Source organism: Danio rerio, chromosome 21 (assembly GCF_052040795.2).
Source record: "Danio rerio strain M-AB ecotype USA chromosome 21, GRCz13ab, whole genome shotgun sequence".
Taxonomy (NCBI): domain Eukaryota; kingdom Metazoa; phylum Chordata; class Actinopteri; order Cypriniformes; family Danionidae; genus Danio; species Danio rerio.
The window spans coordinates 13,231,390-13,257,614 of NC_141041.1; the positions used below are offsets into that span (position 1 = coordinate 13,231,390).

The 26,225-nt window shown below is 37.4% G+C and overlaps 1 protein-coding gene across 5 annotated transcripts in view; it reads left to right on the top strand.

Annotated features, from left to right (window-relative positions):
* Positions 1 to 12: 12 nt before the first annotated feature.
* Positions 13 to 26,225, top strand: part of zgc:162344 — a 37,966-nt gene continuing 11,753 nt past the window's right edge. Inside the window, exons 1-10 of one of the 5 annotated variants that reach the window (NM_001083836.2) lie at positions 13 to 129; positions 844 to 879; positions 998 to 1,218; positions 4,940 to 5,040; positions 5,154 to 5,269; positions 16,872 to 16,996; positions 20,394 to 20,932; positions 21,170 to 21,274; positions 22,413 to 22,528; positions 22,644 to 22,758. In NM_001083836.2, coding sequence (NP_001077305.2) covers positions 75 to 129; positions 844 to 879; positions 998 to 1,218; positions 4,940 to 5,040; positions 5,154 to 5,269; positions 16,872 to 16,996; positions 20,394 to 20,932; positions 21,170 to 21,274; positions 22,413 to 22,528; positions 22,644 to 22,758 — 1,529 coding nt within the window. In that variant the 5' untranslated portion in view covers positions 13 to 74. Of the gene's footprint in view, positions 416 to 806; positions 880 to 997; positions 1,219 to 4,939; positions 5,041 to 5,153; positions 5,270 to 16,871; positions 16,997 to 20,393; positions 20,933 to 21,169; positions 21,637 to 21,837; positions 22,529 to 22,643; positions 22,759 to 26,225 lie in introns of all 5 variants that reach the window. The other 4 variants (XR_015519639.2, XM_087300079.2, XM_087300077.2 and 1 more) reach the window with 4 other exon arrangements.

A 26,225-nucleotide genomic window follows, 5' to 3' on the forward strand; every position in this document is an offset into this window, starting at 1 on the left:
TCCAATCACGTTCAACAAAGGTGAACAGAAGGAGGAGCTTCTACATGTAATCTGGAAGTGGCGGTTGTTTCAGTATGGCGTCTGTTGCTAAGGGCGCAAATGGCAACGGGTTTTACTGGATTAATGACAGTATCCTTATATTTATTCTTTTTTTTTTTGTGACGACATTTGTCTAAATGATTATGCTAATTTGGTTTGTTAAGTAGAAATGCCAATTTTGCTTACTGGTCAATGGGAATGAGAGAGGGGAGGCTAGTAATAGCGTATTAGCGGATTTTCGTTGTCAGCTTAACGCTAACCGAACTCTTGTAACGCTACACAATGGCTTTTGTTTAATGAACTGAAGTTTACATGTACTTTATGAGGGATTTTCAGTTTTGCTATGGGAATGATACATGTTTTGTACAAGTAACAGGTAAACGTCACTGTAGCACTACTTTTGTTCTTACAGTAAAAGTTTATTGAGGTAAAGTTGGTTTTATAATGGCACATTCCTTCACTGACAACTTTCAGTGACATCCGCTCTATATCGGTTTACCATGGTACTTTGAATATTAGATCTGAAATTACATGTAAACATGACTTCAAAACAACAAGAGCACTAATTAATTGATTGTGAACAATGCACTTTGATAGTTGTTGGATGCTAATATGACTCCACTTAGGAATTCGCAAAGAATACTTCTGTGAAATTTAAGTTATATTAGTAAGGAGAAAGTCTGAATGAGTGAATATAAAACCAACTTTACCTCTATAAAAAGCTTTAATGTTATAGCTGATATCGAGTAACTACATTTTTATGGTAGGCCTTTTTTCCTGTTGTGATTTCTTTGACTTGGATAGAATCAGACGAGGAACCATCTGTGGATGCTGTTAGAGGTGAGACTTGGATTTATGTATGTTTAAACATTTAAGGTGGTAGCTGCTGAATGTTTTAAATTGTCCTATTCATCATTTTGGTACTTTATGTATAATTTTTGAAAACTGTCACTCATAGGTATAAACATTGGCCTGAAGTTTGGTTCAGCAAGTAATGTAGAGGGCAAGATAAAGAGACCTAGCAACATGGAGAAAAGTGGAAAGAAACCAGGCCTGCTTTTGACAATGCCAAGTGCTGAAATGGCAGTTCAGAAGTTGCCCTCTACTGTAGCCAAATCCAAAACCACCACATCTGCATCAGAACCAGACCTGCCTTCAGAGCTACCTACTTCAGCTCAGGTGAGCCTTGATTTATCAACGTTTTAGATTGTCATTGAGGTGAACTGCCTCTGACTTCTACTTTTTACCGTTGCCTGCAAGAATTGTTCTTTTCAAGGATTTTTTTTATCAACGTTATCAGATTTGTTCACGATTTTGTTGTAAATAGTGAAGATCTTTTATGGTTTCTTTGCGGTTTTTCAGCCAAATAAAGAACATAACAATGGAATAGATTTGATTAAAAGTAACATTGTGACTATTTCCATTCACAACTAGGTAGATACTTTAATAAGCTAAAAATAGCATAAAGTCATTTATCCATTTGCTTACATGGACTGCAAATCCACAGTTTGAAGCTATCATTACAAAACAGGGCTTAACAATAAGGATTGCCTGATGGCCCAGGGTGTGAGACGCTTGGGACAGTAGACAGTGCTGCCTTGTCACTAAAGTTTAATTTGCCTTCAACTATTTGCCAATTTAAACAGTTTGTGCTTTCAAGCCTTGTGAAGTCGTAAACGCCATATTATGTTGTTAAATAATTTAGAACTGCTTCCCAGAGATGGGTTGCGACTGGAAGGGCATTCGCTGCGTAAAAAAATGTGCTGGATAAGTTGGCGGTTCATTCCTCTGTGGCGACCCCGGATTAATAAAGGGACCAATCCAACAAGAAAATGAATGAATGAATGAATTTAGAATTGCAATAAAATACCTGTACATTTTCCATACTGCTCTTTTTGTTTGCAATAACACTTTAAATTTTGCTTCTTATACAATTATTAATTTTTTTTTCAATATTAAAATTTTAGAGTCACAGACGTTATTTTTGATGATTTTTGGGAAATTTAGTTTCATAAAAATTGATTTTTTTTTTAAATTGTCAGATGTATTTAAGAAAAGCTATGCTAAATAAAAAATGTATGTATACACTTATATTTGGCTTTTGACACATTATTTATTGTGGCTAAGAAAAAGCAATTAAAATTCTTTTTTTGGCAAGGCAAGTAAAAATTTGAACCACTGGCCTGATCAGGCGTGCGTTTCCCAAACAACGACAAAACTCGCAGCTAAACTATCATAGTATGATGCATCGTTTGGGACAAGAATGATGTAGTGACGAGTGTTTCCCAAAACCATAGTTTCTCTGTCCATCATTTAAATTACAGGGCTTGAAATAGCGACCATTTTGGTCACATATGCGCCCGAAATTTAAGCTATGCGACCTCATAATATATATTGGGAGTATTCGTGCGACTGAATATTATGGTTGGAGTGCGACCCTTTTTTTTTTTTTTTTTCTTTTTTTTTTTTTTCTTTCTAAAAACCTGGTAAAATCAGTCTTCCCTGCCGCTATATTGGTTCATATTAGCTGTCAATCACTCAAGACTTTCCGCTGTCAGATGACAGGGAGGGAGCTTTTGTTACCGCGGGGAATGCAAACGGATGAAGAGTGAAAAGTACACTAAATCTCGATGCGTTGCATGCTCTGCGTGTTCGGCCAACACAATCTCACGGCAATTCGTAACTTTTTCATACGTTTCCTCGTGAGATCAGGCTGCAACAGCGCAAATGTCCACTAAAACACCATCGCCAATGAAGCTTGCCTTTACTGCGTTTAAACTGATGCGGGTTATAACAAAGAACAGTATTGTGCCGGTGGTCATTGGGAGAATCCTGCTCTGCCCCCCCTCATATATTGGGTTGGCTGATTCGCATGCTTTTCCACAAACACAGAAAAATGAAATTCAGCGCGTAACGAGGCTGAGCATTAAAACGACACAAACCGAAAGCAAAACTTTTAAAAGTGAGACTTTTCTTACTTTCTTTTGTCCGTTCTTTCTTGAGGTGTATATTATTTTTCTATTTAATTACTGATGACTGCTTTGCAGCTTTCAGCATTGAATTTAATGATTTATTATATTATTTTGTTTGTTTTGTAGCAGAAATAGGCTAGTATTTATTAAATTGACATGCATAAAAAACAATAGTACAAAATAAATATTTCTTACTACAATGCTTCATTTGTGTTTGATGCAAACCATCAATTAATTTTTCATAAAGTAACAGTAGGACTTTATATAGCAGATAACTTACATTAAAGCACATTCAAGGCAGCATGATGATGAGAAATATATTTTATTATTGGTATTATTTTCATCATCGTCATCATTAATATTTTATAATTATTCAACATTCATTTTAGAATTATTGCACAAATATTAAATCATCAAAGCATTAGTTAGATAGTTGTTTCAGGGTTTTGTAAGTCCCAATTGATGTTGTTTTCAAATACAATAAATCCCTTAATATACAACTTGTCAATATCATTAATTTCTGGTGGGTGCTCCTAATTTTTTTCTTGTGCTCCTAAATATTTCAGGTTGGGAGCACCGGTGCTACCAAGTAAGAAAGTTAATTTAGTGCCCTGAATCATGTTAGTTATAACGTAAAATGTCCACAGTGATGCTCTAAACGGGGTGGAGTAACTACTTCTTTAGAGAAAATCCCCTTAGTTCTTTGTGCAAATTGTTTTGCAAACGCATGAATTAAAAAAAAAAAAGTCAATATCAGTTTTGGTAAAAACGTGCATTACTTTTCCATATAAAATGAAATGTATGTAAATGACACATATAGGACCTATATACATTTCCTTTACAAAAATTAATAAGAATATTTCATATAAAATTACAGTATCTTATTTATTAGCAAAGAAAAATAATCCTACGTAATAATATTAATAATAATAAGTATTATTAAGTAGGATATTGTTTATTTTTTTCTATTTTTAAAGCATTAACATATGCTAAATATTTTGTTTTCACAAGCTTTGGAGACGTAACGTAAATTCTGCTTTAAAATATTAGGGCAGCTATAGCTTTCGTCATGAGCCACAACTGTGCTCAAAATGGCATAAATGTTTTCAAAGTGCACTATGAAGGGAACGCAGTTGTCAGTATGAAGATCGCTAAAACTGATCTGTAAAAGAACTTTAAAAGTTAACTACACCTAAGAGAGATGACTTTAATCTTTTTTTTTTTTCAAATAATTCCAAGTTTAAATGTTAGTGTACAAGTTTGCAATGCAGTTTGCGAATGTTAGTTGGAGCGACGAATTTGGAAAACACCAAATCAACGAATGTTTTTAACAATGGAACTTGCGACCTTAGTTAGCTAACGATGGTTTTCGGAAACGCACTCTGAGTTTGCAGTAATAAAAAAATACACTTATGAAAACTGAAATGATGAATATGGATAGATGGAAATTATTTGGTGACCACAATATATATTTAATGAAATGTAAATCTCAGTATGATCGACACTTGTTGACTTTTTCATTTAAAAATACCAAACTTAGAACAATTGTATATGTCATCAATGTTACTCTACAAAAAATTTCAAGGACATACTTTTGAAAAACATGCAGTACAAATTATTGCTTTTTATTGTTTTTTTTCTCTCTTGTTTCTATGAATTTAGTCATGGTAGTTTAATTAGGATTTCCTAAGTGAATGCAATGTTGAGTTTGACTCATATTTTACATTCTATACTAATTATAATGTTAATATTTGCATATTTAATTTAGCTCATTATCAAACACCACTTTGCATGATGTGATATTTCCTTCATGCAGATGTTTTTTGCCATGTACTCTGAATCTACTGTTTGGTCGTCTAGTTTATACATGAAATCTTCTTCTATAAATGTGTTGAACTGAAACTGAAAGTGTCTGTTTTGGACTGTAGCCTCTCTTCAGTGCTGCCCAAGCCAAAAGTAAGCCATCACTGAAGGATCTTTGCCCAGAGGACAAGCGTCGCATTGCCAATCTCATCCAAGAGCTGGCGAGGTAAAGTGATCTGATATTTTTTAGACCAAATGAGCACTCCTCAAGCCATTATGATTTTTCTGTGCATTGTAACACATCTGTGTATTTGATTTTGCTAATGTGAACATTTTCAGAGTGAGTGAAGAAAAGGAGGAATCTGTTCAGAAGCTCAGGGATGAACAGGAAACCTTTGAGAAAAGAATCCAACAGCTAGAGCAGCAAAACCAACTCATTATAGAAGAGAGAGGAAGTATCCTTTTATTATGCTCAAAGAAAATGGTAATAATGATCTGGTTGACTGGCTTTAGTCCTTGCCTTAGTGTAAGTGTCATCATATTTTTACACCAAATTAAAAAAAAAAACATTAATTTAATTTTTAAAAGTCACAAAGACAATTTATTCAGAGTTTAATACATGGGTAGAGTGTATACAGGGTGTGAATTATACATTGATGATTGTGTGGTCAGTTATGTTGGGTAACATGCCTCAGTGAACCAAATTTATACAGTTGAAATCAGAACTAATAAATTATGTTTAACAGAGCAAGGACATTTTGAAAGGAAAGTCTGATAATATTTTTTCCTCTGGAGAAAGTCTTATTTGTTTTATTTTGGCTAGAATTAAAGCAGTTTTTGATTTAAAAAAAAAAAACAAACAAACATTTTAAGGTCAAAATTATTAGCCCCTTTAAGCTATATTTTTTCCGATAGTCTACATAACAAACCACTGTTATACAATAACTTGCCTAATTACCCTAACATGCCTAGTTAATCTAATGACCTTAGTTAAGCCCTTAAGGACGTATTCACACTGTACAGTTGCCTTGAACCCCTCACCCCTCCCGTCTTCCCCGACGGCCCGAACTCACATTACAATTGGGCCTGGACACGCTTACGTCATCGATGATGCGCTGTTCAGTAAGTGCTTTCGGTCAGCTCAGTGAAGATTTCTTCAGTTATATTTCTGTAGTCGTTTGATATGCAGTGACACGCAGTCAAATATTTCGCCGAACAGATTAGCCACTTTTGACACTCATAAACAATCATAAAGTCCTCGTGCTGCAGGTATTCTGAGATTTGCTGAAGGTGCAGCTCTGGTGCAGTGAGGGGTTTGTCTTTAATAAACGACGACAGTTTGCGTTCATTGAACAGTAAGAATGATTAAAAAATCTGTATCGAACAGTCCCTTAAAAGTCATGTCTCGCTTTCAGTTTCGGATTTAGGCATGTTTTGCACTCATACACAAGCTTACTGCGCCAAAGCCCAAGTGAACCGCGCTCAACTTTGCCTGAGCCAGATTCAGAGCACTCGCACTTCTCAAACGATCCAGGAAATGGGCCTGGGCACGGTTCGGATAGCATAGTGTGAGCAGGCCCTAAATGTCACTTTAAGCTGTATAGAAGTGTTTTGAAAAATATCTAGAAAATTTTTTTTCTGTCATCATGACAAAGATAAAATAAATCCGTTATTAGAAATGAGGTATTAAAACTATTATGTTTAGAAATTTGTTGAAAAAAATCTTCTCTCCGTTAAAAAGAAATTGGGGAAAAAATAAACATGAGGGCTAATAATTCATGGGTTTATTAATTCTGACTTCAACTGTATGTTTAATTCATCAAACTTGTTATGTTTTTAAGTTTTAATTATGGGGGTCAGATCCCCCCCAACCCCCTGCAATTTGCACCCTGAGTGTATTTATCGTTTTATTTATGTTATTAAGGAATTAATGTACAACCCATATTAGCTGTTGATCGTAGACATTATATTTGGAAATGGTTTCAGTAATTTCTGTTTCTTATTTTTTTTAAAACTCTGTGATGCCAACCAAGACTTCTTTTATTTTGTTCCAATTAATAAACATAGGGAAATGGTATTAAAATATTTGAAAAAGGTATCCCTCTTAAAGCAAAGCTGTATTTTCAGGCAACTATAATAGTCTTCAGTATCACATGATCTTTCATAAGCCTTTCAAATACGTTGATTTGTTTTTCTGAAGTATTAGTAAAGTATCTCTTCGTCCTAATATTTTTTGGAAATGAAATGTTTGTCCTGAAAAAACATAACAGCACATGAAACATTATTAATGGCTATATTTATACATGCTTTCTATGAAAATACATTAAATTTATCAAAAGTAGTAAGTATAATTTCTTTACATAAAAAGAAAATTTACAATATTTAGTACCAGATCCCACTAATGGGAGAAAGGAATGGACTTTTGTATTTTAAACCGGCAGGGGGCAGTGTTGTCTAAGCATTGAATGCATGTTCCATCTTGTCGTGACTGCTGTAAGGGCAATATAACCGCAGGACGTCATTGAGACAGTTTTTGAATTACACCCATGCTTGGCGGGGAGAGGATTCACTTTCTTTGGCATTATGTGTCACTTTGGAATACTCTAATGCTGAATCTTTTCATTTGAAGATGAAAGAGGCTTTATTTGTTGCATGATTGTGTGAAATGTAACAGGCAAACGACAAAGAGCACGCACACTGTGTTACATTTAATATTTACTTTAAGGATGCCAGTTTTTTGTGGACAGGGATCGGACCCGTCCTTGGTTTGGGTTGAACTGCTTTTAATTTTCGTTTGAAATTGAAAGAGCTGGCACTGATCACATAACCACTGGGAACAGCGTGGGTTTCTTCTCGTGCCAACCTGTCATCCGGCTGGCACATCAGAAACTTCACACAGTTTGGATGCTCCCTTTTTCCCTTGCAGTTCTGCCAGCTTTGGTGATCTTGCTTTGGTCAAAAGACATGGCGGACCATCAGTTTCGCCCAACACTGTGAAATGCGAAGAGCAATCGCAGGCTGCTAAATTGCAGATTTGGCAGGCGAGCTCAGAAATTAGGCGAGCTCAACTCAATTAAATGCACTTTGGCTCCGCGGCCTGGCATTTCCACTAAAACTCAAAACTCCATTAAAAAGAGATTGTAGTGCAAGACAAACTCTACGAAAGCCCCCCTGCGGAGACAGGCCAGTCTCTAAAGGTATCAGACAGATGCTGGCCTACAGAGCTGTTCTTAAAGGTTAAGGGGGACGCAAAAAGACAAAGTGAGTTACAAGGGTCTGTGCAGAATAATTGCTCGCATCGTCTCCATCTCATCTGCCAGGACTGCGATTATCAAGAGGAAATATCTCCGTAGGAGGGGGAAAAATGATAAGTTTCATTCTGTGCGTAGGAAGAATTTGAAGCTCGTGTATGGAATGAAATTAGAATTTTCTCAAGCCCGTCTTTGGCATTCAACACCACGTCTCTGAGCGGTAGATTCTATTACTGAGACGCTCGCAATCTTTGTTCTTCACAAGGAATTTACATCAAGAAGCATGGAAGACACAAAGGAGAAGTTGAATGCATTCATCAATATCATTAATCTTATTGAAGTTTGCATGGTTGCCTTTCCGAATGGATCAGAGGAGCAGAAGTCCTTTTGTAATAGTTTGTTTGCCTGGTTCTGAACCCGTCATCCTGGTGGGATGAGTTTAGGTGGGGCGTAAGCCTTCACAGAAATGCCACTTAATCACAAACCCACCGCTCGCACATTGTTTATGACCAATTAGTTTCGTAGACACACTAATAATTGGAAGTAATAAACCACATGCTCGCAGCAAATGAAGTCTCACCATATATAAATAATCAAATCATCAGTGTCTTGGTGAGTCATTTTTGCTGTTATTCAAATGGAAGCATGCGGTTGTGTGATTCGTCCTCTTATCGATTTACATCTCAACCTACACACATAGACCAACCGGCCGAGAGGCCACGTAAAATATTCTCTTTGGCGCAATTTTGTTCTACCTCGAGGTGGATTTCATTATTTTATTTCTGCTCAGGCTGACAGGGGAGTGAATCATGTTGACAGCAGCTGTCTGAAATATCGAATGCAAACTCTGATTTTGTGTATTTTTGGACGGGGGGAGGAGACGCACCGTGCCTGCAGCTTTCTTTTCTCCTGATGTAGGCCCTCGGAATGAGCTCTGATTGGCCAGCAGCCAACAGAGGTGCCTCCGCGGCGGGAAGCGGGAGAGAATCTTATCAGTCCCGCTCCAGTCGCTCCAGATTACCAGGCGCTGAGCGTTCCCGCACGCCCTCCTGTTAATGTATTAATATGTGTGTTTACGCCCAACCCGTCTATCGCAGTATCAGAAGCCTCTCTTCAGCTTCGGAGGTAGATGCCTGTGTGCGATGCGCTCTATCTACGAGACGGCTTCTCTGTTCCCATTACAAATGAGAGGCCTATTTATGGTAAGGGCCCTTGCTGAACAGTTACTCATTCCGTACCTGCCATTACACAGCGGTTTGACATCCAGCTGTCATAAAGGACATTGTTTGTTGGCACCTCAGGACGTGATATCCCTTTTAATTAACTCTTTTTAGACATTAAGAAGTTGACTTCTTAATGAGCTACAATATAAAACCTGATGGATTCGGTTAAGATATTTTCAATTGTGAACAAGGACTCCTTTTTGTGACCTTGATTTCATTTGATTTATTTATTTAGAACCGAAAAAATCATACACAACAATTCTGTCAACACAATACATTTCAACATGATCGAAGTGGGATGAAGCACAAGCTTATTTTCCTCACCCCATTATCACACACATTCATTTATTACTTCAACTTATTATTTTCCTTCTCTTCTTTTTACATGAGACATATTTTATCCTTTTTGGCATCTTTGACATATATGTTTAGTTCCATTTACGTTTTATACCATAGACCCAAAAAATAGATAGTATTGCAAACAGCCATTAACTGAAATTTCATCTTACCAATCTCATTTTTTTTTCAATCACCTCTATTAATCATTAAATTCCCTTTTAAATATATATTTGTACAACTTTTTAACATGATTAATATTCTGACATTGTTTGAGATTCTGTTCCAGACTGTTTCATAATATCACACCACATACAGACATACACAGTTTTTTAAAGGTTTTCCTTTTTTTTAACCTCCTAAGATTTTGTTCTTCTCTCAGATTGCACCCTCCCTGTCTTTCTTCAAAAAACTTCTGTATGCATTTCGGAAGTAATTTATTCATTGCTTTAAACATAAAATGTGCTGTTTTAAATTTAACCAAATCATTGAACTTGAGTATCTTCAATAAAAAAATTAAGGCTTTTTATGCTCCAAATACCCATTTTCTATTCATTTATGTACTTTTGTTTTTGTATTGTACATAAGGATCCTAACTTAGATTTATATGTATTCCCTCAAATTTCAACACAATAACTCGTATATGGCAACAAGTGTGTTATTTAATACACACATTGCTTTATTGTCCAAAATAAATTTTGCTTTATACACTGTTGCTACAGTTTTTATGAATTTTGATATCACATTAATTATTTGCAGTTTCCAACTAGTTTTAAGGACCAATAAAACACCAAGAAACTTAATTGCATATACTTTTTTTTCTATAATTTCATTATCAAATTTTAATCTATTGTGAATACTTTTTAATATCCCAAATAACATAATCTTTGTTTTACTTGTATTTAAAGACAACTTATTTGCAACAAACCACAATTTCAATTTATTAATTTCTGTTATAATCAAGTTTTGGTAAACTATCCCCAGAATAAATTACAATTTTTTTCCAAAATAAAAACTAATAAATTATTAAGCTGATATGTTTACAATAGGAAATGTTACAAAATGTCTTTATGGAAAATGTGTACAACCTTTGGCATACAAGAAAAAAAAAAGAGTCATGCAATTTAGGGGTGTACAATATACTGTTTCAGAATCGATACCACATTGTGGGAATCTGCAGTAGTCACATTGCAGGATCTGCAATGTTAAGTTATGGTAGGATAATGGCTAATCACCACCACAGTTCAGAGCATGTGATTTGTGGCATCATTGCAAAGTTTATCCCTGAAATTATTCCTGATAGAAGATTTTTTATGGATGTGTTGAATAACTGTGACTGTGTAAGAATTAAACAAACTTAAAGCAAGAGGTTATAAAGGTATGTAAACCAAACTTATTTGTATTTAATTATTTATAGAATGAAGACTATACACTATTATCTTGTATATTATTGTTTCATATCTGTAACTGTTAGATTCCACAGAAACCATCAAATTAATTTGTATATGTTTAATTGTATTGTCTTTTATGCAAATGATACTCTACAAAAATAATACCAATCAATGTAAAATGATTACAAATAGAGTTATAAGCCATCTTGTGAGGTTATATTCATATCACAATAAATACATTGCAGACAAACTAAACATCACAATGTCAGTTTTTGTCCAAAATTGTGCAGCCCTAACGCAATGTATTGTTTGCTATTTCTACAAATTACTAGATATATTATTTATGTAAACTTGGGAAAAGGATATCAAACTCCATTTTGCATCATCTAACCTTTGGGTTTGGGGTTAGGCTATGTTTATTTGATTAACGATCAAAAATACTGTAAAAACTTGAAGATAATAGTGTATTATAATTTTGCTGAATTGTTCTCCATTGCAGTATACACTCACTGGCAACTTCATTAGGCACACCTGTTCAACTACTCGTTAATGCAAATTTCTAATCAGCCAAACACATGACAACTCGGTGCATTTAGGAATGTAGACATGGGCTGCGTCCGAAACCGCATACTTCCATACTATATAGTACTCTAAAATCAGTATGCGAGCCGAGTAGTATGTCCGAATTCATAGAATTCGAAAATCAGTATGCGAGAAGTACCCGGATGACTTACTACTTCCGGCGAGATTCTAGAGTGCGCATCCCATGCATGCTGCGCTATCCCATGATGTCCCGCGAGCGAATTCATGAATGGGAGTAAAGCGACGCAATTGACGCAGGTAGGTCACGTGACCATGACAAAATGGCGGATGTAGTACGTCCGAATTCCATTCATACTTTTCACATTCATACTGTATAGAACGTACTTTTCTAACACCCGAGTAGTACGTTTAAATTCAAATGCAGTACCTACTGAGTAGTAGGCGGTTTCGGACGCAGCCATGGTCAAGATGATCTGCTGCAGTTCAATCCAAGCATCAGAAGGGGAAAGAAAGGTGATTTAAGTGACTTTGAACATTGCACGGTTGTTGGTGCCAGACAAGCTGGTCTGAGTATTTCTGAAACTGCTGGTCTTCTGGGATTTTCACACATAACCATCTCTATGGTTTACAGACAATGGTTGAAAAAAAGAAAAAATATCCAGTGAGCGGCAGTTCTGTGGGTGTAAATGCCTTGTTGATGCCAGAGGTCAGAGGTCAGAGGAGAATAGCCAGACTGGTGCAACTGATAGAAAGGCAACAGTGACTTTAATAACTACTTGTTAAAACTGAGGTATGCAGAAGAGCATCTCTAAACGCACAACCTGTCCGACCTTGAGGCGAATGGGCTACATCAGCAGAAGACCACACCGGGTACCAGTACTGTCAGCTAAGAACAGGAAGCTGAGGCTACAATTCACACAGTCTCACCAAAGTTGGACAATAGAAGATTGGAAAAACGTTGCCTGGTCTGATAAGTCTTGATTTTCTGCTACGACATTCGGATGGTAGGGTAAGAATTTGGCGTCAACAACATTAAAACATGGATTTATGTCTGGTATCAATGGTTCAGGCTGGTTGTGGTGGTGTCTTGGTGTGGGTGATATTTTCTTGGCACACTTTGGGCCCATTAGTACCAATTGAGCATCATGTCAATGCCACAGTCTACATGAGTATTGTTGCCTACCATGTCCATCCCTTTATGACCACAGTCTAACCATCGTCTGCTGGTTACTTCCAGCAGGATAACACGGCATGTCATAAAGCTTGAATCATCTCAGACCGGTTTCTTGAACATGAGTTCACTGTAGCCCAATGGACTCCACAAACACCAGAACTCAATCCAATTGAGCACCATTGGCATGTGGTGCAACAGGAGACTTGCATCATGGATGTGCAGCCGACAAATCTGCAGCAACTGCGTGATGCTATCATGTCAAAATGGACCAAAATCTTTGAGGAATATTTCCAGTACCTTGTTGAATGTATGCCATGAAGAATTAAGGCAGTTCTGAAGGCAAAACGGTTTTCAACCCAGTTCTAGTAAGGTGTACCTAATAACGTGGCCGTTGAGTATATATTAAACTGTATTGTTTTCCTGTTATGGAAAAGCTGAATTTTCAGCACCCATTTTTCAAGTCTTCAAAATATGCTTCATAAATCATTTATTATTCTGATCTGGTGCTTTTGAACACTTTAGAAATGCATTTTCTTATACGTGTATACATTTCTGAACCAAACATTTCAACGGCACCATATGCATAATGTTTTGTATTCGACAGAGTCCAGAATCTGCTTTATTCCGCTTTAATAACCAATACTGGGGTAAAACAAAAGGGAGCAGATGGAATTTGCAAATTTGATTCACCAGAGACCTTTATATTACATTTCTAATTACCATATGAAACCGGTAATTGGGGAATATTGGAGCCATTCACTCTCTTGGCTCTTAACTTTAGTCTGATAAATTTAATACTTCACTAATCTGAAACTGAGCATTAACACAAAGTTGGTAATTTGTAGTAATTGTATGGCTAATTGTAATTACAGGCCTGCTTGTCATGCAGACTGACAGCATTGAATCAGTTTATCAGCATTAACATTTTTTATATAGTGAATTCACATTTACTTGAATGCTGAATGTAAAACGTAATTAAGCCAAATGTTAACAACACTTGAAGATGCAAACTATAACGTGCAGCATATCATATTGAATCTTTTAAGCCTTTTTTTGTTCTGTGGATATTTTAAGATGAATTTAAAAAAATAAATAAATATACTATTATTACACAAATAATCTTATGATATTAATTTAATATCCTTTCTTAAACTAATGGAGCACTGGTTCATTTACCGTAGAACAAATGCATATCTTTATGATAGATATTTTTATATTTATGAAACTCAACTTCTTTTGTGTGGAGATTTTAACACTAGCCTTTGTTTTTAGGTAAGATTTACCATGCTTATCTTATGGGTATTGGATTGAAATGCTGTTGAGCAGAGGCTGGATTTAGTGCATATTGACATTGTAATAACGGAGATTTGAGGACTGTAAATAATCTCTACAATGTTCTAACTTTCAGTCTGTTTGATCTGTGTTGCCCCTCTCCAGTTTCTGGGCCTTGAGGTATTATGATGATCTCCGAGCGCTTGTGCTCTGCAGCCAGAACGATTATTAAGAAGACAGACCAAAAAGTCGCTTTTCATTATTGCTTTCCACATTGGAAAATGAGATCCACCGAATGGATTTCTGCAGAGTGTGTGAGTAAGCCGGGTGTACGTCACGATGTCATTAGTCGGAGCAGTCGGCGTGGCTGTGGTTCTGCTCCAGATCAGTTGAGTTCTGCCCAATGCTGCATGCGTGCCAGCTCTCTCTGTCTTACAGCCTGGCATCATGCCCACCCCTGCCCAGCCAGACCCAGATGGAGGAGTGTGTGAAGCCCTCGCCCCGAAGAAACACTTCTTCTATCTCTTCTCAGCAGTGCTGCCGTCTCTTCTCACTTTCCTTTCTTGTCTGTGCACTTTTTTCGAAAGTCACAAACATGACTCGAGGTAATGGTGGCTGGGATTCAGCCAGAGAGACTCAAATGGCATGAACCATGTAGTAGAAGACCAAGTGGTTATCTCCTTATTTTGATTTAAGGACACCGTGCAACCACACTGTTGCTGACAGAATGTTTTAAATTAGGGATGTCCCAATCAGGTTTTTTTTTGCCCTCGTGTCTGAGTCATTTGATTTTGAGTATCTACCGAAACCCAACCCCATACTTGTATAATACGTTAAAAACTTAAAATCGAGGTACTTAGTGCTCCATAAGCATAAGACATCCAGGGTTCTCTACAAAGGCGAATGGCAGGTCACTATATGTGCTATCTTGGCTGTGATGTCCTGTGTCTTCACGCTGCCACCAGGCATTTTTTCTCTCCTCTTCAAACTCTTCTGCAGCATGAGCTGACTCTTCTAATGTTGCGTTGCCTGGGTAAACTTTCTGTATTGTGTCGGGTGTTTGTTTTTGAGGTGCCTTATCAGATTTGTTTTGTTAAATGTAGCCTATTTCTTTCCGCCTCTTGCAATCTCAAGTTTACGTATCTCACAGTTTGCTATGGCAATGTTGTCGTCATCAACTTTATATTACCTCCAGGCTGCAGACATACTCGCTCTTTCCACTTCAAGCTGCTTCCATTTTTCACTTTGCCGGCATTTAACCAATAGCGTCTTTGCAACTAAGTGATGTCATGCTGCATGCATTGCTGTCTCTGTGTGAAGTCAAGAAAGAGTTCTAACTCTATGCCACTGCGTAACTATAGATATGTTCAAAAATAATGAGAATATACATGCATATATATCCTAATCAGGAGGTAACTTCAGATTCCGAGTGAGTCTGAAACCCGTTTGATTGGATTTGATTTCCGATCACGTGATTGGATCTGCACATTCCTATTTTAACACTAATTAAAATTGTAGCATTTGCTATTATATATTTATTTATTAAAATCAATTTTTTTCTAAGGATGTACCTAGCCAGTATTTTATTTTGAATGTGTTTTTTTTTTTATTTAACCAATATGGCATCATAATAATTCAAAATTTTCTACTTTCTCAAAAAAAAAAAAAAAACATTCTCATTTGTTTACGTTCAATGCTCATATAATTTGTTAATCATTTAAATTTAGCTTTTTTCATCAAAACTATATGAACTGAATATCCATCCATCCATCCATCCATCCATCCATCCATCCATCCATCCATCCATCCATCCATCCATCCATCCATCCATCCATCCATCCATCCATCCATCCATCCATGGAGAATATGCACAATTACATAGATATAAAGATCCTCCACATTTTACTTGTGCGTATAAAATTAAACAAAATATTTATTTCTATGATTATTTAATACGAGTAATTACGTTTCAATTTCATATATTTTTCTTGGTCTACTTACACATTACACAGAATCCAAGTATACATATGTAATTACCTGAATGGACAGAAATATCCTTAATCTATAATTACAGAAGGAAATGAAAGAAAAAAAAGTATATATACATACAAAGATAAAATGGGTTACAATATTGACGTTATTCTTCAATGCGGAGGTGTGCTCGTTTTTGCGATGGTTTTAGAACTTCCGATTCAGGTGCCTATGGGAGAAATGACTAGGAATAATAAAAGGCAGAAAACGGTCAAACTACTTGCTCTACAAACAAGTGTTTGCATGACCATACAGACAAAGCAGAATAATATTATAAGAAAATATCAGTTTGTAACAATAAGCAGCAAAACAAGCTGTTTTTAACCTCTAAAAATAAAATGGAAGACAATTGAATGAGACCGGAAGTCTCAACGCAAGATAAATATAAAAGAAAACAATATTCCCCCTCCCCTCATCTGTTTTTGTCTGTTGTGCACCCCAGTAGGCAAGGCTACTGAAAATAGGAGCTTGCGTAAACAAAACTAATATTGAATCAAGACCACACCGGGATGAGCGGTTGAATCAAGAAAGCAAATAGCTTTTTGTTTCTCAATCTTGATGATATCAGCTTTAGCCATTTCAGAACAGATTTCAGTGTTTAACTTCTCGACACACAGCTGTTTTTACAGGAACTCGTTTCCTTTGAGGCACTACTTTAAAGGAGGTTCTTTTGTGCCTCCTGTATGAAGTCTCCTGCCTACTCAGCATTAGGTTGGCAACACTACATTGGGTGAAATGGATTACCATGTCTGGCTTTGGAGGAGAGAGCGATTTAGTCTAAGTGGGAACAGCGGCAGTGTTATTCAGTGCGTGTTGACCCTTAACCCGCAGCCCAGGCCTGCAGCAGCAGTACCGAGAGTGTCAGGAGCTGCTGGGACTCTATCAGCAGTACCTCTCCCAACAGCAAGAGAAACTCAACAAGTCTATCACCCTGCTCAATCAGTCCTGCTCCCACAGCAAGGTGAGTGCTAAGAGAGAGTGTGTCTGTGTGTGGGAGAGAGCGATAGAGAGAGGACAGAAAACGGCTCAGACTGAACATGTTCGTGTGGTGAATTTGTATAGTCTGTGCTGTGTTGAAATTTTGGCTGATCAGTCATGGCATTGTATAACCACAGCGGATAGAGATTCATTTGTATGCCTCACTAACTGACTTTAAATCCGGGTAGACTGACCAATTTATCTGCTGATTTTTCCATTTTGAGATTATGAACGTTTACCTGGCATATTCTCCTTTATTTGTGTTTATATTATGTTTTATTTCTGTAATTCAAATGAAAGATTATTTTATCTAGTGAGATATGAGTTAATGCCATATATGCACGTATACATTTGTCCATGTCTGCCTGTCTAACATTTTGACCTTGAATATATATCGGTCACTTTGCTTGCTGCTGGAGAATGGAAGTCCACCAGTAATTCTCTTGATTAGATTGTGCTTGACCAGTTGTATGTCATTCCATGCCACCCCCCCCCCCCCCACACACAATATTTGTCCCTTTGACTTGCACAGGAGAGACATTAGACCACCAAGGTTGGATGAAACAAGAAATGGCATTCATAACTCATTTTACTTCTAATATGACATTTCAGAGTATTTGGAAAAAAATGATAGTTGTTTTTGAACATCAGCTAAACTCACCTTTCATATAATCAATTCAGTTCACCTTAATTTCTATGGCACTTTTGCAATGTAGATTATGTCAAAGCAGCTTCACATAGAATATTTTAGTAATTTGAAACATTGTCAGTTCAGTTTTCAGAGTTTAAGTTCAGTTTAGCTCAGTTCAGTGTGGTTTAATGTTCAATACTGAGAGTCCAAACACTGTGGAGCAAATACATCAATGCGCAGATCTACAAGTCCCGAACCATGCAAGCCAGTGGCGAAAGTGGTGAGGAAAAAACTTCACCAATTGGCGAAAGTGAAGAATTAAAAAACCTCTAGAGAAACCAGGCTCAGTTGGGCACGACCATTTCTTCTTTGGCCAAACTTCTTGTGCAGAGCTGCGGTCTAGGCGCTGAAGGCTGGAGAATGCTGGATGTCAGCGAAGACTTGTCTGTCCCTGGAGCGTCACAGGAATCAGTCGCATGCTCTTCACTCCTCCAAGACCGCCACAGCAGCTGCTCAGAATACTGCCTGGTCCAGGATTATGGAAACCTTGGGATCATCTCATCGCTGGTCTTTGATCACATCAGTGGCGCTGCATAGTCTCCAGGGGCCTCGGGATGAGTATCCCCAGGTGGAAATTGAGAATAAAGAGAATAATTAGCGTAGCTGCTGTTCATAGTGTATATAAATGAGATGCAAAAAAACCTGCGTGGAGCACATTCATGCATTATACCGCTATGTGATGCATTGAGTGTATGCTTTACTAAAAAGATAGGTCTTTAATCTAGTTTTAAACTGCGAGAGTCTGCCTGAGCCTCGGATATTATCATGAAGGCTATTCCAGAATTTAGGAGCCATAAATTAGCAATTCTAGGTACTACCAGAAGCCCTGAGTTTTGAGATCTTAAAGAGCATGTTGGATTGTAGCGAGACGAAAGGTTGGTTAGATAAACAGGAGCTAGATTATTTAAAGGTTTATAGGTAAGAAGCAATATGTTAAAATTAATGCGAAACTTAACAGGCAGATTGGGGTGATATGATCATATTTTCTAGACCTGGTAGGAACTCTGGAAGCTGCTTTTTGTACTAGCTGAAGTTTATTAATGGAGGATGCCGGGCAACCAGCAAAAAGAGCATTACAGTAATCCAGCCTAGAAGTCTAAAAGCATGGACTAGCTTTTCTGCATCTGAGATGGATAACATACTTCATAACTTAGCAATATTTCTCAGATGAAAGAAGACAGTTTTTGTGACATGGGATGTATGATTTTCAAAAGTTAAACTGCTGTCTAATATAACACCCAGATCTTTTATAGTAGAGCTAACACTAACTTGTATATCAGGGTGTCCGCGGGGTCCTAAAATTAAATAATAATAATAATTCCTTACATTTATGTAGCGCTTTTCTGGACACTCAAAGCGCTTTACACATTGTTACAGGTAATTGTACAGGTAGGCAGGTTAGGGTAATTAGGCAATTTTTTGTATATTGATGGCTTGTCCTGTAGACTATCAAAAAAATATAGCTTAAAGGGGCTAATAATTTTAACCTTAAAATGGTTTTCAAAAATTAAAAACTGCTTTTATTCTAGCCAGAAGAAAACTCTCCAGAAGAAAAAATAATATCAGACATGCTGTGAAAATTTCCTTGCTCTGTTAAACATAATTTGGGAAATTTTTAAAAAAGAAAAAAAATCAAAGGGGGTTTAATAATTCTGATTTGAAAAGTTTTTAACAACTGTTTATTAATTTAAAGGTTTGATACTGATTAGAATTTGAAGTGGCGATGAGGTCTTGAAATATTCTGAGAAGGTCTTAAGGAAAAGTATTTAAATTTTCTTTAGGATTCCTGCATATACCCGGTATATACATGTATATTAAAAAGAGAATTAAATACATTTATTTTTTACACATTTGTCAACAGAACTAATTCTCAGTTTTCATAAAGAAAGAATATATAAAGATAGTAAATTATTTGTGACCAATTCAGACAACGGGTAGCAGATACTCAACAAATATAAAGCCTTATTTCATTGCTCAAAACTATCATAAATCTCTAGATTATTCATAATAACAACACAGTTGCTCTCAGCAGGCTATTTGAAGCCCAACAGTAATTGCCTTGAAATGTGTTGAAGGTGAATTTGTTACAAAAGGGCTGTTTTGATGGCTCTGGCAGCAGTGCTTTTAAAGAGGATGGATTTAGAGAAGCAGCCTCTCGGAGAGGGGTTTTGGCATGCTGACACTTTAGCATCTATAACTGTTAACCTGTCAGCACACTAAAACCCCTCTCAGAGAAGTTCCATCTCGAAAATCATCCCCTTCAAGGCACTGTCACCAAAAATATTAAAGCAAAAACAAAACATAAAACCTCACTAACTGACACTGAAAAACTGCTTTTCTTTTTTCAGTTTTAGTTTAGACCATGCACCCCGTGTACCTTCCATCTTAGGCTTGTATGAGGGAAATGAGCTTGTCCTCTCTGAAACCTTGGATGTGAGTAATGTATGTTTACATGCTCCGCGACCTCCTCTTGAATTAGTCAGCAGCCCATTTTTGTCCCCTCAGAGGCGGACGATTCTCCTTTGTCCTGAATGTTTATCTCCGCGGTGATTGACCTTGGTTTTGTAGCGTCCTCTTGGGATGAGCCCACCCTCTTCGAGTCCCCTGAGTAAAACTTGCCTTTGTGACCATATTTTTAAAAGAGCAGAGGTGACATGTACATTTTCTACACCTCTGCCCTGTCCCACAGGTTCCCAGCAGCGAAGGGGGACCCAGGAGGTCTTGTGGCGGGAGAGGAACTGCTTTAGATGGATCTTACTTGGAGCTCCGTTCATTAGGGAGCAGAACTGAGAGAGGCGGGTCAGTGGAGTGCACTCATTCATTCTCAACTGGACCTTTAAGTGCACATTCCAGCAGTGAGCAGAACTTCGAAGTCCATGACAGGCGCACCAGTCACAATTGTGAACGTGCATGTTGCGGTCCGAGTTTCTCCAACAGGGAGCCTTCAGCCTGCGATGGTCTGAAACTGCGTGGTGCTTCTAAACTCAAGTGCTCTCATCAGTGCCACTGCCACAGAATGGAAAATTGTGGCATGCGCACAGCTAATCGAAGCGGTCTAGTGCCACCCCCTGGTCAGGAGAACTGGGAGGAGAAACGACAGTGTCTACTTATGCAAAAGAAACAGTTGGAAATGGAGAGGGAAAGAATTCAAGCTCGGTTGGCCCAACAAGAAGAGAAACTTTTACACCAGAATCAGCAGCTGCGCCAGTCTTACCTTCAGTACAGCAAGTACGTGGCTGACACAGGCCCTTTGTTTGCATGGTTTGGTTAAAAAGTGTAAGACTAATCATGCATGCAATGATGTTCATGCACCTAGAAAATATTTCACTGTACTGTCATCATGTTTTCACCCTTAAAAACAAAAGTAAAAGAATGGAAAATTTCAGCTAACTTCTCTGGTAGTCAACATAATTTTAGCAATATTTGATACTGTTTACTTTGAATTGAACTGTGACTCTTTTGAAGGCTTCAGGAAGCAACCACAACAGACTTTGAGAAAGGCCTAAATGGAGACAGCAGCTTTAATAAGATTCCACAGTCCAGTTTTGTAATGGATCATATAACACACAGGTAAACCGGTCTTTAAAACTTTATTGAATGGTTCTGGATAAAATAAAACATAAACAATTATCTTTTAAAGTTCATTACTATTAAAAAGTTTAGAGTCTTTCAGTATTTTTTAATGCACATTTATTTATATTACAGGCAATACATTTATAATGTTACACATATTTAAAGGTGCAATATGCAAGTTTGACACCCAGAGGTTGAACTAGGTATTGCATTCCTGGATCAAAACAAACACAAGCGCAGGTTGCCAGATTGAGGACCACAGAAGCGAGTCTAATAATCGAGGCTGATTTAATTCCTGTTCTATATAAAAGCAACGGCACGCGATGGAAATAATATTCTTCGTATTAAAATGAGTTTTTGTTCAAACCAACACCTCGAAATGATATATTAAAAATGGCTTCTATTTCTTGCAGCTCAACAACAGAAAACTGACAATGATCACCTTAGGTACACCTCATGTGCTATATTCAGTGTTAAATGTTAACAATTTGAGTTTGAATCACATTTTAAGTGACATTTATTGCCATACTACTGAAAGCAGCAGCAGTAGTTTACCTCAGATCTTGAAAATAATATAAATAGTTTGAAATTGAACTTTAGAACTGTAACTCAGCCCAAGCCAAGTTAACAAATATTAGTCATTCAGCACAAACATTTAATAATGGTAAAGAGGTTTAATATGAATTAATTAGATTATAAACCTTACCATTTCGTGAGTGAGTGTATATTCTGTGCTTCTGAATGGCTGTATTTAAATTTCTGTCTTGTTTCGTCTGGTGCAAACAGCTAAATTGCTTCTGCAAATCTCATCACGTAGCATTGTTGTTAGGACAAAGGGTAACAATGTAACCTTCTCACCTAATGTTTCCGGCAGATAACAGACATTTTCAAAGCAGTATAACTGGCTTCAGCATTGTTTTTCAGATAAACAAGAATATCTGCAAGCATATTATGGTATTTTTATGCTTTAGAATAGTCAAACACTTACATACAGCACCTTTAAACTTTCTAATCAAAATGAAAGTTCTACATGTTTCTATTTTTACTATATTTTTAATTGAATAAAAGCAGCCTTAGTGATCTCAAACTTTTGACCAGTGGCGTAGCCTAAAATCTTTTCCTTTCTTTCATTAAGAAATGAAGTAAAAGACGGAGAATCACACACTTTGCAGGAAAGTGTTCCACAACCTTTAAGCAACATACAGGAACATACATCAGGTATTGAGCAACCTGCACCAAAGCTTTCAAAAGGTACGCTGACAAGAGATTACGCTGAATAACTTATTGCTTTCTGCTTTTTACTTTACCTCAATAATTGGAAATTTGCATTACGTCCTTTCAAGTATCTCTCATTTTCTCCCCACAGAGATCTCCATTACCAAGAAAGATATGGCCACCTCTCCTGTGGTTCCACAAAGCTTCCACGCATCTGCTCATCCCAAGATTCCTCTTGGCCTTCCTAGCACTCCACAGGCTTCCCGGTGAGTTAAGGTGTTCCTCAGGGTTTGTTTTTTAGCCCACTTCTGTTTTCTCGGTCATGAATAAGCTTCTTTATATGCACATTTCAAGTCATTCCAGCCTGTCAAGTTCCAGCCCAGCTGTCTAACGCAACCCTTTCTGTATTTTTAGATGATCAAAACATTTAATTTTGTCACTTGACAGTTTGGTCACTCAACTACCATTTCACGATTCTGTAGAGAGGCTGCTGTTGCAATTTATAGACGGGGTGGGGGGGAAGAGCTTTTGGTGCTCGAGAGAAGCCACTCTCAGGAAACTCAATGAAAAGACCCATACAAGTAAATACAATTTAACAAGTTCAATTCAAAAAGGAGTGAAAAGAGGGAAATTACAGCAATTTTGCCTCAACAGCACAGCAGGGGCCAAAACCATGCATTAATTGTGTTTTTAGAGTCTCTGCTTCTGCGATAGAGCTTCTTAATGCATGAGTGTGAAATAAGAGAAGGGGTGTGAGAGGTGATGTATGGGGGAATGAGAACAAAACATGGAAAAAGGGACAAGAAGCGAAGGAAGAAAAAAAGGGGAAGCTGGTCTGGGCCGTTCGCAGTGCGAGGCCTATTTGATGAGTTAAATGAAGATTTTTGCCGGCCAGCGCTGAGGCTGACAGGAGCCAAGCTGAGTCCCATTAGCTGGCGTAGCAGGGCCCAGCAGCAGGTGTAATTGAACCGAGTCTTCCAGCCCGGGCCGAGAACGCGCCGCCTCCCTCAGCTTAATGAGAAAGAGTGAGGCAGAGAATGAATCACTGACCGCTAGCGCGAGACACACTCTGGGATAGGGAAGGAAATTCATTACCGTTTTTCTTTTAACGTAGAAAGGTAATTAATGTGACAGCATGTCTTTTTTCCCTCCTCCAACCCCCACAGCGAGAGCACGAGCATGTCTTGTTTAGCACACCATCTCTGAAAAATGCAGATTATTTGTAAGTCATTTGTAAGGCATATTTCTTCCCTTTTTTCCTAGAAGAAAATGTACTGACTTCAGAAGTAATTGCCTTTTTTATATGTTATGGTGAATATTTTGCATTAATATGTTCCTTTCTGTCTCAGATGTTTCATTATCAAGGCAGAACTTTTACAGGGGCCAGGAAAATTAGGCTGCTTTGTGTGCTGCCATGATATTTGTGGTATGCATACCAAGAGAATGTCAGAACTGACAGGGGATTGAATACTAGCGTATGCTTAATATGTACCTGGGATCTCGGAAAGGGCCAGATGTGAACCAGGGCAGAGGATGTGTTTCTTAATGAACAGTCAAACTGTTGAATTTGAAGTGGTCATTCTGGAAGATTCACCTTTCATTATTATATCAAGCAGCCTTGAAGCGTCTAATCAAAGATGTGTGATAAATTATGAGATGGCTCTTTATTTACACGTTTGATTGAAAAGTTAATTTGTTGAACAGATTTGTTATATTACAACCTAATGCATGTATAGAATATAATTACACATCAGGGGCCAGTTAAGGGGCCACTAAGGCCCAATCCCAATTCTACCCCTTTACCCCTCGCTTTGCGCAGTCATGTGAAGGGGTTGGGGTGTACCAATTCTCTTAAGCTTGAAGGTGCAGAGCTAAAGGGAAGGGGTAAATAGCCCTTCGAACTGAGATTTTTCAGGACCACACTTGAAACCAAGGGGTAAGAAAATTTCACAGAATTCACCATCTACAACGGCAGCATTGCTGCACACGGAAGTAAGGAGATCCACAAATAAGTATTTTTTGTCATTATTACGAATTTTTACAACAAACAAGCACATGTTTTAATACATTCATAAGTGTTCTTGTTTTATCGTAATGCTTTTTGTGTGTTTACATGGCTGAATATGGCCACTGTGTAAATGCACAGTACAGTTACGATCTTATTGCCACGTTATATTGTTATATGATAGCATGATATCATTGCCTTAAGTGATTACTTGAAGATAAATACCAAAAAATAACTCAACTGGAATAACTACAGCAGTCGCCATTGTCTGATCTCTTATGATGCATGAGATCGCGATGACTTATGATGACGTGTGCAGATGTTGCAGCCCTTCCCCTTCACACTCTGTTTCAAGGGCCAAAGGGAAGGGGTAGGGGTACAAAAATAGAATTGGGATTGGGTCTAAGTACAAATTTCGCCCTACTAAATATGTTTGTATTGCACCACTGAACTCAGTTTAAACTTAATTCTGTTCCAACTAATTATTTACAGCAGCCTTCCCCCATGTATAATGGTAGAAAAGAGTTGACGGCAAGATTAGTTTACATTTAGGAGCTCACGATAATAATGAAGAATGATGCATTTTTCATAAAGGTGTAAACCTACAGTGGTCTCGGTTACGATTATCATGCCATCAATTTGGTTCAAATTTGATATCACGGTGCATTGACTATTCTTTCCATACACAATTTTATATTTTACTTGACAGCACAAGAATTCTTTTATTAATGTATGAAAATATTTATATAATATTTAAAGTTTGAAAAACATCCGTGTTCCGCAAACATTTAAGCACTGTGGAGCACGCTTTTAAACATCGCTGATTTGTCATTGTGTTCACATGCTCTATATAACTAAGGTCTTTGGTTCTATATAACCATAAATATTTCGTTGTTCACCGATGAGGGACACTGATAAACAGCAGCCGCGATCACAGCTGATCCATGATAGACGTGGTGGAAAAAACTCGCCCTGCAGACAAGCGCTCAAGTCTGTATCCAGAAGTATCAATGTAACAGCCGAGAGAAGAGTAAAAGTCACGTCAGCAGGTCAAAGGGCCACACAGAGAGTGAGTGAGTGAGTGAGTGAAATGGAGTTTACTTTCATTTTCTCAATTGCAGTGAAATTGGGGCTTCTGCTGTAATTTCGGTGTCAGTGAAAGACTGTCCAGCAAACACACACTCAGTGAATTTTGCAGAGTTTCTGCGTTTTTAGGTAGTTGGAGTGTTTTAGTTACTCGCAGTTACCTCCCTCATCATAGTAAGCTACCGCATCATAGTGCATATGAGATAAATGACGTCAGTATGTAGTAACTAGTTATGATCTGTGCAACCGAAGTAAGAACAAATTTAGTTACAAACTAGCTAGTAGTTTCTAAAAAGTATGGACTTTACATTCCAGTTTAAAAAAGAACTTATGAACAGCTGGTGGAACCCTACCCAGATTTTTACACCAGCTGCTTAAGAAAAATCCAAAAATGTTTACGTGAATACAGAAAATCTGAGATTATACTTTGCTCAGGCCTGTCTGATCATTTGAAGCACAACATGTGCACACACATATGTGTCAGTCGTTGTGAGTAACACATTTGGATGTTTTTCTTGGCTTGTTGATCTTGATAAGTCTTTTATTTTCATCTAAGTTATTTTTGGAAACATGTAAAAATGATATACAGTATGTGTTGTATATTAATCTCATTTTTTTATTTTTTATTTTTAGTTTATCTGT